Source organism: Rhineura floridana, chromosome 4 (genome assembly GCF_030035675.1).
Source record: "Rhineura floridana isolate rRhiFlo1 chromosome 4, rRhiFlo1.hap2, whole genome shotgun sequence".
Classification (NCBI taxonomy): Eukaryota; Metazoa; Chordata; class Lepidosauria; order Squamata; family Rhineuridae; genus Rhineura; species Rhineura floridana.
Genome location: NC_084483.1, coordinates 112189998 through 112206883, shown reverse-complemented (window position 1 = coordinate 112206883; position 16886 = coordinate 112189998). Strand labels below are relative to the sequence as shown.

The 16886-nt window shown below is 38.0% G+C and overlaps 1 protein-coding gene across 3 annotated transcripts in view; it reads left to right on the top strand.

Moving 5' to 3' along the window:
* The window catches only part of FBXO30 (F-box protein 30), a 29365-nt gene that overhangs the window by 4706 nt on the left and 7773 nt on the right, over positions 1-16886 (top strand). The window contains exons 2-5 of one of the 3 annotated variants that reach the window (XM_061624047.1): positions 3131-3171; positions 3542-3589; positions 5957-5988; positions 9365-9472. In XM_061624047.1, coding sequence (XP_061480031.1) covers positions 9408-9472 — 65 coding nt within the window. In that variant the 5' untranslated portion in view covers positions 3131-3171; positions 3542-3589; positions 5957-5988; positions 9365-9407. Of the gene's footprint in view, positions 1-3130; positions 3172-3497; positions 3590-5956; positions 5989-9364; positions 9473-14422; positions 14520-16886 lie in introns of those variants that run through there. The other 2 variants (XM_061624048.1, XM_061624046.1) reach the window with 2 other exon arrangements.

Below are 16886 nucleotides of genomic sequence, written 5' to 3'. Positions count from 1 at the left end.
GCCTGGGAACCATATGTAAATCAATCATGAAAAGAAAGGCGGGGTAGAAATGTAGTAAATAAATAAATAAAATTTTAAAAGGTACAGTGTTGGTGCTTGCAGTTTTTGCAGGCCCCTTGTCTAAAATACCAATGCTGGAAACCAGCGGGGGGGGGGATTTTTGAAAAATCATGTACTGACATTGTGTGCTTGCTTGCTTAAAATAATAGAAAATCTGGTAACACTTTGACCATAATCAGAACAAAAACATCCATAAAGGCAGTGAAGGGTTCCCCTGAATAATAATCCAGTAACCATATACTTTAAAGTATGAAAAATGTATGTTATATGTGACACTGTCAAAGGATAACAATATTACAGTGGTATTTAAAGATATTGTAAGAAATCCAAAAATGATTGAAAAGTACACTACAAAAGAGTACATGCAAAAAATTCTAGAATGTAGTAACTTACAAAAGCTTATAGGACTAAGGGGATTTGATCTTTTGAATTGTGCTTTCTGATTATTCTTGCTTTAGTTTCAATAGTCTCTTGGCTCCCAGCAGTGGTGGTGTACTTTGGCAAATTTATTCTAGAATATACTTATTTTTCATACTGGTTCTATGGCATACTGCTATTTTAAAAGATCTTCATAGTTGGCACAAGGATGCTGTCCTCCCCAGGGCTACTCCAAGGAGAAAGAGTAGGATATATGGGCATTTCAGATCTTGAGATGGAAAAAGAGCATGAGCAACTTTTAGGCATAGAAAGATGGTGGTATTTTGGGTTGAGATATTGGTGTTCTACAAAGGAGGGTCCTTTATACATGCAATTCTCTGCCCCCAAAGCACTACACAGAACCAGTTTTATTGGTGTAACTGAGGCAAAGTTACTTTTTTGAACTACAACTCCCATCAGCCCCAGCCAGCATGGCCACTGGATTGGGCTGATGGGAGTTGTAGTTCAAAAAAGTAACTTTTCCAAGCTCTGCTTTCAGCACATCTCTTTCTTTGTTCTACACCAGTATGCTATTTCCTTTCTGTCACAATGTACTGTCTTCATGCGTTCTTCCTTCTTGCACTCTTTCTGCACTGCTGTCCCTCTCTCCATATACCATTTGCTGTCTCATTATTATGGCAGTGGTCCGTAATAGCCACTTCTTGCTGTTATTTGAAAAAGCACTTTCTGATTGCTAGGAATTGGAAAAAGAGTTGTACAGCCTGGTAAATAATAGAAAAAGTACACTTTTCAGAGGTGAAGCTTTCAAAACAAAATGTTAATTATGCATATAATTCATTTTGACAGAAATAGATGGCTGTTGATAAATCATGAATTATCGATGTAGAAAAGAAATTTTTTACAGATCACAATTTATGGACAGGTGCAAATATGATGTTTGAATAACATTTATGGGATTTGCAGTCACATGCCCTGAACTGAAACATGAGGTCATCGCATCTGACTGGAAACTGGTGTACTGCTTGGATTACCAGGAATTAAAATATTACAACCTTGAAAAGAACTGCATGGTGCTGAATTGTGAAATACCGACAAAGCACTGCACTCTTGTCAATGTCTGGTGTTCTATAAATTTACATTACCTTGCTACTAAACACATTTACTTTGAGATAACTTTCATTATTTGAATAGAATTTACTTCCATGGAAGTATGCTTTGAATTGCAGTATTATACTCTAACCATAGTTTATTTATGCCAATGTGTGTTACAAAATCCAAATGATGTATTTTTTAAGAAAGGAAGGCATTTAGAACAGAAAAATTAAGGTGGGGGCGTTCTGTGCTTTGTTGCTTTTCCTTTGATTGAGGTTCCAGGTGTGTGCTTTCCTTTTGCAAATATGTGTTTGGAACCCTGTGGTGGGAAAAAGCTACTTGGCAGGGAGAGGCAGATTCTTAGAGCAGGGTGTGATGTTCCTGCTTATAGTGTAAATATGGTAAGTGCTGTTTATATAGAAGACATATGGTAAGTGGAGTTAAAGAGGAGGGGGGAGTACATGAGCAGTAGAATGCTGGATGATTGGCTGAGCGTTTGAATGGCTGGGAGTATAAATGGAAGAATGACAGTTGAATCTGGGTGGATGTTGGGAGTGTGGAGAAAGAGGTGTTTGAGGGTGGATGTTGGGAGTGTGGAGAAAGAGGTGTTTGAGGGTGGAGGTCAGGAGTGTGGAGAAAGAGGGAGCTGGAGTTCTGATTAATAATAAGTCAAGTACAAAACAGGAATAGATGAAACCATACGCTTGTGAAACATTCTAAAACTAATCTTGTTATTTCTGATATTTAATAAATACTTATTTGGTTTACCAAAGGCCTGATCCTTGGCTGGGGGATATACATACCAGAAGGGAGGGCAAGGTAATTACCAAGGCTGAACAGAAACAGTATCTAATGGTGGCAGCGGTGAAGGGAGGAATAATAACAATTTAAGTATCCAGAGCAACCCAGAGTTGTATGCGTTATCTATAAAGATACAAGGGGGTTGGGAACAGCATAAGCACGCAGTCACAAAAGTAACCAGCTAGAGAGAGACTCAGGCAAAGTCTCTGGGAGTATTGGTTATAGGACGTGACTGGTGGTGCTGCCTAGCAGGGGGATCTAGTGAGATCTGTGCTAGAGCGGAGTGAGAAACCATATAAAGGACGGTCCAGACTGGTGGTATCCCTGGTGGTGTCTAATGAAAGGCAGTAGCCACAAGCAGGTGGGAACCTGACAGGGAGAACCGGGGAAGGACGTCACACAGGGATATGGATAAACACTCTTCTCTTCCTCTTCCTCATACCGCCCTGGCTTTTCTGCTCTTAACTACCCTCTTCTGAAGGACCATCGCAAAACACCATTGGGGTTTGTTACATACATTTGTGTATAATAGGTTTCCCCCATAACTTACTATGATGTTCAGATGTGGACATTTACTTCATTAGCCTGTCAACAAAGTTGTCTTGTGAATTTTTTTTTGTGATTTTTAAAGTTTACATCAGTGTTAAGAAGAGTGTGTGTGTGTGTGAGAGAGAGAGAGAGTGAGAGAGGGGAGGGGGAGGGGAGATTTTCTAATCTTGGCAATATATTCCAGAGACTGAAATTACACAAAAAGTGAAGGTCATGTCTTATTAACTTTATTGAAACTGTTTTGTTACAGGAAAAAATCTACCCTAACTCCATTTCAGCAATAACATAGAGGTAAGTAAGCACTTATTACTAGGGGACTGGAGTGATGGGGGAGAAGAAAGGATGGGAAATACATTTAATGAGAACATTAATGGTTGGAAAAATTCATTGCATATGCTGCTACCTTAACTGAACTTTTTTACCTTCAAGAGTTTATCAGTTTTGCAGTTCTTGCAATAAATGTAATTAACAGTATCTGTCAAGGAATTCTGTCACCTTATCAACTTAGTCATGAAATAAAGTGAAAGGGGGTTATGATAATTTGTAGCGTCTAATATCTGAGATCTCTGCTTTCTGAGTTTTTTGTTCAATACTTATGTGATTCTGTATCTTACTAGTTTTTTTTTTTGGCTGTGGGATTGTCCCCATCTACATATAATAGGAATGGAGACTACACAACAAATGTTATACCTTGGAAGGTCTTGATCCGGTGAGTCAATTTTCCTGTTTATACTGATGTCCAAACCCAGTACTGAACCACTTCTTCAGAAAGAGAAGATACAACTCAAACATGAAGAAATATGTATTGCTAGTTTAGCTACATTTAGAAGCAACATAATGTGTTCTATGTGGCCTGGTGTATCTGAATGGCTGATTGTGAGCTGAGGAATTCGTGGTTCAAATCTTATATTGGTCACAAGTTCACTAGGTGGCCTTAGCCAAGCTGATGTTAATTTTTTAAAGCATCTTTACCCCACTTTTTATTCTAAAGGGATCCTGAAAATGGAAATGGACTGCCTTCAAGTCGATTCTGACTTATGGGCGACCCTATGAATAGAGTTTTCATGGTAAGCGGTATTCAGAGGTGGTTTACCATTGCCTTCCTCTGAGGCTGAGAGGCAGTGACTGGCCCAAGGTCACCCAGTGAGCTTCATGGCTGTGTGGGGATTCGAACCCTGGTCTCCCAGGTCATAGTCCAACACCTTAACCACTACGCCTAGAGTGGCTTACAAATGTAAGACAGTCCCTGCCCTCAGGCCTACAATCTAAAGCAGAGATGGGGAACCTTTTCATCCCAAAGACCACATTCACTTCTGGGGACTGCATGCCAGTGGTGGGTGGGGCTGAGGCAAAAGCGGGCAGAGTACTGAATGTGCACTTCACTTTTGAACAGTAGGGTAGTTTCTGCACTCTCACACACCTCCCTATTCTTCATGTAGGCAAGCAAGAATTATTATCAGTGTTCAAAGATATATTTCAGCCAGCCTAAAACACTCACAGAGGGTGCAGAGCAGGTCCTGTGAAGGATGTGGCCTGGGAGAATTGGTGTGGCTGGATAGGAGGTATGACTTGGAGAGAGTCTTGATGGCCAGATAGAGAGGCCTGAAGTTCCCCATCCCTTATCTAAAAAGAAATGCCACAAAAGGAAAAGGGATTTGGAGGAAAAAAGAAAGAAAACTGCTACTGTTTCTTGAGTTCTTGTAATCACCAGCTGAAATGGAAACATTTCAAGAACAGGAGGAGCCAAAAGTTGCTGGTTGTTCAGCAGAGATGGGGAGAGCATGCACTCCCGTCTCTTTTCTTCTCCTATAGCCAGAGCTCGGAAAAGTTACTTTTTAAAACTATAACTCCCATCAGCCCCAGCCAGCATGGCCACTGGATTGGGCTGATGGGAGTTGTAGTTCAAAAAAGTAACTTTTCCAAGCTCTGCCTATAGCTGATGGAATCTTTCTTGGTTCCCCGTCTGCAGTATGAGAATGATTATTGTGGCCTACCTCACAGCAGAAGCGGCTCACCATGTGGGGTGGAGCTGCAATGCTAACTTTCTAGCAGCAGCTTTGCTGCGGCTTTCAGGGACTGATGGGGCATTAAGATATTGGCATTGTAGATCTGTTCCACTGGGTGAGTTGCTTCTGCCTTAACGTGGTGTAATGATTACTGAAATGGTGCACGTGAAGCACTTTGAACACTTGAAATAGTTAAAATAAACTGTGAGTACCAAGAAGTAGCAGTGCTTTGGAGAGAGAATCTTATGATGACCTTGATCAGCTGAAATATAGTAACTTGTCATTGCAGAAAAAAAGTTGTATAGGTTGCTGCTACTGAATCTTAATGCAAAGTCTTGAATGCTAGCGCCAAGATGATGGGCCTAAGCTTTTTTCAACAATACTTTGATAAATGTTTAAAACTGTCAAGTGCTACTTTGCACATCTAGGGGAAAGAACTGTTCCTCTAGTTTTCTTAGTATGATAGTGACAGTCAGTACCCTCCTTATCTGAAAGTTGGCTGTTACTGAAGAAGTTAAGTTTACATTTGTGCATGTGTGTCACAATTTTAATCTTTATGCCTGAATCTTTTAAATATTAATTTTAAAGGGGCAGTTAGCCAACATGGTTCTCTTTTTTGTGTGTGGTGCCTGCATGGTTTTGGAGTAAGACTGATTCTTCACTGGACCTAAGAATTTCATCCTTGTGTGACACGAGTAAGCACTTGATTAATGAGGGGATAGCATTCTTTTAATGATGTATAGGACTCTTTAATGACATCCTCTTTCCTTGGTATTCTGAAAGTGATGGATGTCAAACTTTTTTGGGAGAAGTCGTATGCTTTAAGTGTATGCCGTGGAGGTGACCCCATTTTTCCACTCCAAATAGTCCTCTCCAAAACTCCTTCTTTCCATGATAATGTTGCTTCTATTTAATTTAATTTTTGTATATTGTATTGTTTATATTGTGTATTATTGTATTTTTATATCTGTGTTTATTTTTCTTGTAAGCCGCCTTGAGGGCCTTTGGCCGAAAGGCGGGGTATAAATAAAATTTAATAATAATAATAATAATAATTTTTTCTGTTTCAGAGACTCTCAGAATCTTGAAAGAACAATTGCAAGTACGTACATATATTGACAAGATTTGATTTATTTGAAGAATACAATTCTTAAATGTGGCAATGTTGAAACATTTGGGCTGATGGTAGTCTTAAAATATATTTTGTTTTCTTATCTTTCTAGATTTTTATTAGCTTATTTAGGGGCCAGTAAGTTTTTAATTAAGAGGGCAGTGCAGAGGGTAGCATGTTCAGTTTGAATGAAAGATGCACTGAAATCTCTGCACAGCCACAGTTGCATTTCTTGTAATGTATTTTGCAGTATAGCTGTGAAGTTAAAGTTGGGTAGCCCATATATGCAGCCCTGAACTTATTTGGGAAACGATGGATACCAATGTGATTAGACTGTTCCTGCTTATCATATAACCCAGCTGTAATCAGACACTCTATAGACATGTATTCAACAGACCTCGATGTGTACCTGGGTTCATATTGCAGAAGCATCAACCTTCAAGTTAGTTTTATGTGTTTAAAGGGTGTATATAGTCTCAGAACCATGTGATATTCAGGGTAGTGAGTAGGCTTCTAAAGATTGGTTCCTAGCCTGCTGGGTATCATTTATAGTAGGGTAAATTAATAGCTTATTCCTTATTAATTTTTCCCCAATACACCAGATTCTCCTGCACAGAAAAAAAGGTATTATCCAGAATTTGGGTTGGGCTGCATGTAGATTCTATTGCTATTGTTCAGCAGTGTAAAGTGTCTTTAACAGATATATGTCAAAGACTTGCCCCCCTAGGGTTCCTTGTCCTTACTTCTCCAAGGGGTGTGTGTCTTTCCTTCTGAGAACAGTCCCACTCCTTTGGGTTGCTGCTTCCCAGGCAAACTCTCCCTCTGTCAGGAGTAATTACTTCTGTAGTAACTGCCACCACCCTTCTGGCTAGGTTTCCTTCTCTGAGGGAAGGGACCTCAGAGCCCAATGTGAATTCCAAGGGATTAACCCTCGTTAACTAACAGTAACAGTAGTGTTCAGCAGTCAAAGGACTAGATTTAGAATCCTCAGTTCAGTCAGCGGTGTCATTAGTGGGAGTGCGGGGGGGGGTGCGGACCTCCGGTGCGCGCCCTCCCAGGGGCATGGACGAGGTGGCTGGGCTTGTGTGCGTGTGCGCACACTTGAGGCCAGCCACCCCATCCATGCCCCTGGGAGGGTGCGCACCGGAGGGGCACCCAGCCAGAGAAGGCCTGGGAACGCCACCGCGCCTACCTCGCCCCGCTGAAACTGCTGACGTTCAGTGGATGGAACTCTGACGTTCAGTAGATGGAAAACAAGGAACTCTTTTTGGAAGTCTATCCTTCCTTTTTTATGGAGTTTAACAGTCACCAAAGAGGGGGAAAAGCAAACAGTCATCTCCCACCTCTGCAGAGTCTACTCCTTTGAAGCCTTTGGAGATAAGGAAAACCATCCGGTCTCACCCAGGTGTTCTGATCTACACCCCCTTCTTCCTGACTTCTAATCCCAGGAAGCTGATAAGGAATAATAGCTAGGGATCAGTTACATCCCCCTGCCCAGGTTGTAAATTGCTTGTCTAACCCTGAGCTGCGGATCTCCCTGTGTAGTCCTAGGTAATCATGGGCTCCCAGAATCCTCTCTGGTGGCCCATTTCAGCTTGACCAAAGTTAGCTATTCTTGACAATATATACTTTCTTTCTATCGGAGCATCTTGGCATGTATGCATTCACTTATATGTAGTATTAGACAAACATGAACTCATTCCCCTCTTTAGTAGTTTGTATGTTGGAAAGGTACATTCTTAACCCTAGATTCTTAAGCCATTTTTCTGTAGTGCCTTTTTGATAGGGTCTCCCGCAGACACACAGTATCAGGTGTGTACCGGTGATCAGCTTGAAAGCATTTCTTCCTTTTAAACAAGGTATTCAAGTCCCTTGAAAATTGTTATCAGCTGATTATTCATTAACTGGTCACTAGAGGGAGCCAAAAACCCATTTTGAAGTTTAACATAATAAACACAGATCCATCTTATTTGTGTAAATCAAGAATCAGCCTAATTTTATCAGTTGGTTGAAGTAAAAAAGAGAAGTAATCTAACAAAATAAAAACTATTCAGATACATACATACACCCTGAACCTCAAATGCCTAACAATTATGTAGTCCAAAAGTAGTTTCATGGTCCATGTTTCTATTTAGGTAACTGCAACACTTGCAGAGGAGCAAAATGGTAGAACTTCAAGCACGTACTCTGCCATTTCTCCCTCATCCCATAATACAACCAGGTCAGACTAAATTGGCTATTCAAAACCTTCGATCACGTCATTAGGTTTTGGTAGACATGGTAGGAAAAGCACATCATAGATACAGAAGGATCACTGTTTGCCTTCGCCTCATCTTACCAAGACAATCTTACCTTTTAATATATGTGTATTCTAATAATTCACAGGCAAAATAGATAATGGCACTTATGATTTTAATGTGAAAGATAGATTCTTAAAATGTACCCTCTTCTATGCCATTAGTAAGCAAGTGTAGATCCTGATCTAGCACGGTAAACTCCTGCATTCTACAATTTAAAGAGTCTGCAACAATGTCATTAGGAATGGCACTGTTTTGTAGGCAGTAGTGTAGTGGCAAATTTAGAAGTGCAGGGCCCCTTCATGATAGTCATGCCACACCCCCTTCTAAGATTATACAACCTATACAGTAAATATAAGCTTTCAGTCTCTCATTGATAAGTGAGTTGTTTGGACACCAAGAATATCTGGGGTGCTAAACAGCTGTTGTTCCTTTCTCCCCTGCACTTGGCTAGTAGCTTCTGTTCCTTGTAATCTCCATTTGAGATCAGGTACTCCTTATAAGTTATTTTCTGAAGATTCTACTTCATAGTAAGTGTGGGAGGATGTTCAAAAACCCATGGTATACATGTCTACTCAGAAGTAAGTCTCTGTGTTTAATGGGGCTTACTCCCAGGTAAGTGGATACAGGATTATAACGTAGGCTTTTGTGTGAAGAAGGGGCAGACAAGGTTCATAGAGAGAGGGCTGCTTGTGCACACCTGCCTGGGAGTAAGCTCACTTGAATACAGTTGGGACTTGTAAACACACAATAATCATGCCAGATTGGTTGAAGTCTGACAGTACTGAGAGAAGGGGTTATTCTAACTGCTTAGCGAAGATTCCATTTTGTGGCCTTCTGCTTCTTCAAGAAAATTATTTCTGTAGGGTTTGTTTCATACGTCAATCACAGTGAGTGGTGATGATCTCAAATCACCTTTTAGCCTGAAAACCTTGTTTGCTGTAATTCTAATATCGCTAGAAATATAAGACATTTAAATAAGTTGTTGAATAGAGCTGAACAATAAAAAATACTTTAGCCAATTTGTTTGAAGTTATCTATGGATTTATCAAAATCTGTCTTTGAAACAGGTGCCACAGGACTCTTTGCAAAAGTGAAGTGATTTTTGTCACCATGTTTACACTATCAGCAGGGGGAGGACTTTCTGCTGTGCCAGCTTTGCGTTTGCCTGAAGGAAAGTAAGTTTCAATACTCCAGTACTTGTAAAAAACACTTTACTAATCTAAAACTGAGGTCAAATTGGCCTCACTTTGGTAGAGATGTGAAGGCCTGGAAAAAAATCTGATTTTTTTAAAAAAACAAACACTTTTTTTTCCAAAGCCTTTTTTATTTTTTCCTGGAAAATTGGAAAAATTGAAAAAAATGAAGAAAAAATGGATTATGGAATGTCTTATTTTAGCATGATGAATAAAATATTACATTGAATCTTGGTCCCCCTCCTTTTTCTCAGTTCTTTTTATGGGAATGGATGCTTTATGTCTGCTTAACACTGTGGAGGACTAGCGGAGACATAAATGATTTTCTTTGTTATTAATGTTGATGGTTTTAATGTGTTTGTGTTTTTTTAATTGTTTTTTGCCTGCTCCTCATAAACTGGCAAAACGAAAGAGGTTCCTTATAGTTCAGATGTGCCTTACAGCTCAAGATCCTGTAGATCCATTTGTTACAAAAAAAGTACAAATTTAAAAAAGTAAATTCAATTTGTAATAATTGTTTGAATAAAATGTACTTTTAATATACCAAATGTGATAATTTTTGCCAAACCAACTTGTACATAATTACATTTGATGTTCCTGAAGTAACAAAATGAGTTTCAATCTATGAAAAGTGCTAATATTGCATTTTTTCAATTTTTCTGAAAACTTGTTTTTTCTAAAAAGAACCCATTTTTTCCATGTCTTCAAACTTTCTGGAAATTTTACATCTCTACACTTTGGTAATCTTTAGATATATGATTCTAATTTTAACGTTTTTTTTAAAAAAAAACTCATAAAATTGTGTTTAGAATTGTTTTTATCAGGGATAACCATCTTTTCTGGACCAGCGATCTCATCTGGAATTCTGAGAAACTGCTGTGGGTACTTATCACAAAATGGCCATTGGGAAGGGGATGCATGGCATAACACAAATGGCTGCAACAATTGAAAAGAGCAGGAAAAGGCAGGGCCATGATGATACAAGGATTTCCCTCCCATCAGCAACCCCATCAATGGGGGAAAGGCCACTAGATCAGCAACCCCTGATTGGGTAAAACTATTCAGGGATGGATTTGAGGTCTGCACTCCTATTGTTCACTTTAAGGGAGTCTGGCATAACCTTACTCATACTTAATTTTACTTTTAGCCCAAAGCCTCATCTTAAATGCTGCAGCAAAGGTACCTGTTGTGTAAAATATGTTCTCATCAGAGTCAGACTTCTCAACACCTTAGATGTATGGTGCATCCTATTTTTGCCACATTCACAATCCTAATACCTCTTAATGTAACCTTCAAATTTAACAGCTAACCATTTTATTGTAGAATCTGTGAACAATTAAGTGACGAGCTAGAGGAAAATGTTATTAGTCCCTTAGGTTCAGTTATTATCTTGAATGTGTAGGAGGGCTAAGATATTTCACTGCTAAGGAAGAGGCTCTCTGTTTCATAAATGTAGGAATTGAAGTAATTGTTAAGAGTGGGGGTTTGGAAAGGTGGATGTTTTGAAATTGCATGCAATTGCTTGAAAGATATGTACTCCACAATCTCTTGAGAAAGAGCTGGCTATACATTTTAGATGAGAGGTCATTGAGAGGAAGTACCAGTGCTTGCTTTGCCCCTTTCCAGAGTCTCAGTATTGCTCTGCACATTGAGTGTTTGTCATATGGGGAGTTTGACCCTCAGCAGTAACTTACAGGTTAGTTTGTACAATCATAGCTCAGTATTTTTTATTTGTCCCTTAATACAAAACATCAAGATTAACAATACCCCTTGCCCCTTCAGTTCAATGTTTTGGACCCTACACAGCTCAGGTACTTGAGAGATTGTCTTATCACTTACACACTCTGGTCAGTGCATTCTGAAGAGTCTCTTCCTGAAGCTCCTGAAATATTAGAAGCCCACTCTTCAGCAACTCAGAGCAGGATTTTCAGTGTGGCTGCTGTGTTTTGTGGAGTAGCATCCCCGCTGAGATATGGCAGGCACCCACTGTTCTGGAATCAATTGAAGACATATTTGTTTCAACAGTCTTTTCCAGCTGGATGAAACAAAAAATGATAGGTTTAAAAAACAATACAAGCGTATTGAGATAGAAATAAAAGACAATTACGTGACAACGTCAGGAATGTCTTGAATGTCTTGGAATATTTAGAACAACGAAATGATAAACAAGCAGCTTTGATTTTTTTAGATGCTGAAAAAGCATTTGATAATTTGAATTGGAAATTTATGTTCCAGGTTTTGGAGCAAATGGATTTTGGAGACAATTTTATAAAATGGATTAGATCGATTTATACATCTCAGAAGGCTCAGATAATTGTTAATGGAGATTTAACGGATTCATGTGAAATACAAAAGGGTACAAGACAGGGATGTCCTTTATCTCCGCTTTTATTTATTCTGGTCTTAGAAGTGTTGCTTAGAGATATAAGGCAAGATAAAAGAATTTCGGGATTAAAGATAAAAAAAGAAGAATATAAATTGAGAGCATTTGCTGATGATTTGATAATTGTACTAGAAAATCCTTTGGAAGGAATTAATGTATTGATGGACAAATTAAAAGAATTTGGACCGTTAGCAGGATTTAAGATCAACAATCAAAAAACAAAGATGTTGGTGAAAAATTTAACTTTAAGGGAACAGAAAGAGTTAATGGACAAGACAGATTTTACAATAGAGAAAAAGTTGAAATATTTAGGTATCATTATGACAAATAAAAATTCAAAGTTGTTTCATAATAATTATGAAAAATTATGGACAGAGATTAAGAAAGACTTGCTAAGATGGGATAAACTACAACTGTCATTAATGGGTAGAATATCTGTGATAAAAATGAATGTATTACCGAGAATGATGTTTTTGTTTCAAACAATACCTGTAATATCCTCTGATTTACCTTTTAAACAATGGCAAAAAGATATCTCTAAATTTGTATGGCAAGGAAAAAAACCAAGAGTTAAATTTAAACTACTACAAGATGCCAAAGAAAGAGGAGGACTGGGATTACCAAATCTGAGACTTTATTTTGCTGCCTGCTGTTTAGTCTGGATAAAGGAATGGATTTTATTGAGGAATAAAAGACTATTGGATTTGGAGGGCCATAATTTGAAGTGGGGATGGCGTGGATATCTATGGTATGACAAAGTAAAAGTAAATGTAGACTTTAACAATCATTTTATAAGACGTCCTCTGTTGAAAATATGGAATAGATACAAACCAAGGTTTTATTCGAAAATACCATTATGTGTCTCAAGTCAAGAAGCGTTTTATAGAAGAGAAATGGCTGGAAAAGAGAAATGGTTAACTTATCAAGAACTATTAGAAAATGTACATGGAGAATTTACAATGAAAGAGAGAGAACAACTGACAAAGGAAGGATATAGTTTTCAATGGTTTGCCTATTTACAATTGTTAGAAAGATATAAAATGGACAAGAAAATGTATGGGTTTGAAATAAGTAAATCTGATTTTGAAATAGGATTGTGTACAAATGATGAAAATATAATTGCGAAAATGTATAAACTCTTATTGAAAATGGATATGGAGGAAGAACAAGTAAAAGAGTGTATGGTAAAGTGGGCAAAAAATTTTGGTCATAACATACAAATGGATCAATGGGAAAATATGTGGAAAAAAGGTTTGAAATTTACACTATGCTATAATCTTAAAGAAAATTTTTATAAAATGATGTACCGTTGGTACATGACTCCAGAAAAGTTGTCAAAAATGTATAGTAATGTTTCTAATGTTTGTTGGAAATGTAAACAACAAGAAGGATCATTTTATCATATGTGGTGGTTATGTAAAAAGGCAAAATCATTTTGGGCACAGATAGGTAGGAAGATGCAAAAAATTCTAAAGATAAATATTCAGTCAAAACCAGAATTTTTTTTATTGGGTTTTATGGATAAACAAATAGAAAAGAAATATGGAAGAATAATATTATATATGATTACGGCAGCAAGATTATTATATGCAAAAAAGTGGAAAATGGAATCAATACCAACAATGGAAGAATGGCTATTGAAATTAATGGATTTAGTAGAAATGGACAAATTGACATGTTTACTTAGAGAAAAATCGACAGATACATTTCTTAAGGAATGGAAGCCTCTCTTAGACTTTTTGTTGAAAGATCAAAATAAAATGATGATACTGGGATTTGACGATTAATTAAGACAGCCTACGGAGAAAAGGGACTCTGTATGTATACATTAAGGGACAGGTTTGATGTATATTATATACTTATAGCTGATCTGCGACAAATCGGAAGTCAACTATTTTATTTTCATTTTTTGTTGTTATTGTTATGTTTTTTTGACTTTGTTTTGTTTGTTTTTGGAAAAATTTGAATAAAAATTATTAAAAAAAAAAATACAAGCACCCAAAGCAGAGACCTATCTTTAGTTTTTATTGTATGATTATCAATCTTGAAATGTAAGGATGATCAATAAAATGATAAGCTGGTGCTAAAAGGATGTTAAAAACATGGCCCCTTCACTCTTCTCTTTGTGATGGAACGAACAAACCAGTATCTTTTCAACTAACAATAGTTTTCCATTTAATCTGAACCAAGAAATTATGGTTACCAACTTTGGATCAAAGTTGTTAACCATGATTGTTTCCTGATTCAGAAGAAGCAAACTATTGTTAATGGAAGACTTCCAGGTTTGCTGTCTTGTGCAAAATGAGGAGCAAACAGTGTGCACGTGCAGCCAGAAGACTGCTTCATGTCTTGGCTTATTAAACCAGGATATGATTGTCCAAATGCAACCATTGTAAAGGGGTACGTGGAGTCTGTGAATCCCTACATGGTGTGTAAAAGAAGTATGGTTCATAAAAAAAGATGTGTATATTGGTTTTTAACACCACTGATCACCTAATCTTATCTTGTTCTCTTTTTATTTCCTTCTGCCACCCTATTTTTCCCACAAGCCCCCATGCCCCCAGAAAAAAAATTCTTTGGGAAAAATGGATTGGGAACAAAATTATGCAAGAAGCAAAATGTAGATGTGTCTGTAGTTGTGCATAGGTAGGTCCTATTGATTTAGAGTATTCACTGTGAATTGTATTGTCCTATTAACATGTCTAACATAATGTTAGACATATTGTACAATTTCAGTTTTCTTGGCATCTTTTGTTCCTTTGCATTTATATCTGTAGTACACAATAATGGGGAGTGGAAAGTTTACTGCAACTGAGAGGAGGGAGATCTTATGTTCACAAATATTGGTACTATTTTATCTTATCTTAGATGACAGTACAGGGGGATTGAGAAAGCATCTACCATGTTACTTTCCCTGCCCCCTGCACTTTCCTAGCAGCTTGCTTGGGCTGTAAATAGTCTGTGCCCTGCCCTACCTCATCCTATCAGAGACACAGGCTAGACAAGCTCATTACTGTTCAGACCAGCACTGGAGACAGTGGAGGTCATTGCTGCATCCTTCCACAAATGGTTCTTGTCACTTGTGGATAGGATGCAGTCAGTGAGTGAACTGATCTTGTGCCAAATGTCATCTTTAGTTCTGATAAAAACAAAGACAAGTGAATTCTGTTCTCCAAACTGGGAATACACTTTAAGCGCGGTTGTACTTGAAGATAATTGTTTCCTTTTACTTCCTACTTCCGTGAACAAAAACCTTGAATGAAACTACTAGGCTCCACAGCTCTAGAAGCAGCAAGACGAGTGTATGTCATTTAAAGCTGTGCTTCCTAGCAGCTAAAGAATAAGACTTCACCTGACTTGGCCAATCAGGTAGATCCATTTCAGCTGCAACCTATCTTGGAAAGTCATTAGTTAGTCACTTTATTTGTATATCACTTTTCTGTCTATATTACACTTAAAACAGTTTACAACAAAGCATGACAAAACATCAACAATACATTGTTATCCATAATCTCTCTTTATAAAATATACTTCAGACTGTTTCATAATAAAAACATAACTTCTTCAAAGCCTCTTTCAAATAATTCATTACTATCAGGGTTCTGACAGTCAGCAATTCCTCCCGTGTGACCCATAATTGCCAATAATAATGGTATAGGTGCGGGGGGGGGGGGGGGAGAGAGAGAATGAAGTTGAAGGTCAGATCATACATGCAGGCTGCCAGTTGGCTGTTGCTGTGCTGTGTTATAGTTAATGGTTTATCATACTATTGGCACTAAAATGTTTAATATATTTAATAAGTAAATTGAATTCTGTTTAAATTGACCTGAATGCAGTCTGGTAGGCCTTCACTTATGATAAAGTTAGCACAGGAAGTGCAGTTTTCCACATTATAATAAACACCATTTACACTACTCCAGGCTGGATTACTGTAATGCTCTCTGTGTGGGGCTGCCCTTGAGGTTGGTCCGGAAGTTGCAGCTGGTGTAAAATGTGGTGGTGAGACTGCTCACTGCGGCAGGGTATCTCCAACATCTCACCCCGCTGCTGAAACAATTGCATGGGCTGCCCATTTGCTACTGGGCTTAGTTAAAGGTTCCTGTTTTGGTGTACAAAGCCCTATACAGCTTGGGACCAGGATACCCTAAAGACAGTCTTATCCCTTATATACCCAGTCGATCACTGTGCTCTGCAGGTGAGGGACTCGCAGATACCATATTATCAGATGGTCCGTTCTGCACAACATAGGAAACGGACCTTTAGTGTGACGGCACCTACCCTGTTGAACTCCCTCCCCTTAAATATTAGAGAGGCATCATCTCTGTTATCTTTTCGGCACCAATTGAAGACCTTCCACTTTCAACAAGCCTTTTAAGTTAAGACCTTATCCCAGTCTGCTTCTGTGTTGGAATTGCTTTTTAATATGCTTTTAAACCTTTTTTTTAAAGTTTTTAAATCTTTTTTTAAAAAAAAAATGTCTTCAAAGCTTTAAAAAAATGTTTTTATAGTTGTTTTGTTTTAATGTATTTTAATGTCTGTTTTTATGATGTTTTAAAGTGTTTTAGTGCTTTTGTTTGCTGCCCTGGGCTCCTGCTGGGAGGAAGAATGGGATATAAATCAAACAATAAATAATAAATACTATTTTGACTCACCTTTTTATTTTATATTGAAAATGCCTTTGAACTAGTTACTACTTCATACCAAGATACTGAGAAAATCAGTCTCGGAGCTTTCTTATATTGAGGGTGGGGGGCATTCCTTAGAGCAGGGATGAGGAACCTGTGGCTCTCCGGATATTGTCTGACTACCCCCTCCAAAAGGTTGCTGCACTGTGACAGGATAAAGACTAGAATTGATTTCTTTGTCTAGTTTTGAACATCAGAGTTCTAAACTCAGTGAAGTAAAAAGGTTGTTTGTGGCTACTCGATATTCTAAGATTAACACTGATCATACAAAATGAATCCCCAGTTGTAAATATTCGGATGGCTTGGCATCCACTGCAGTTGAGTTGTG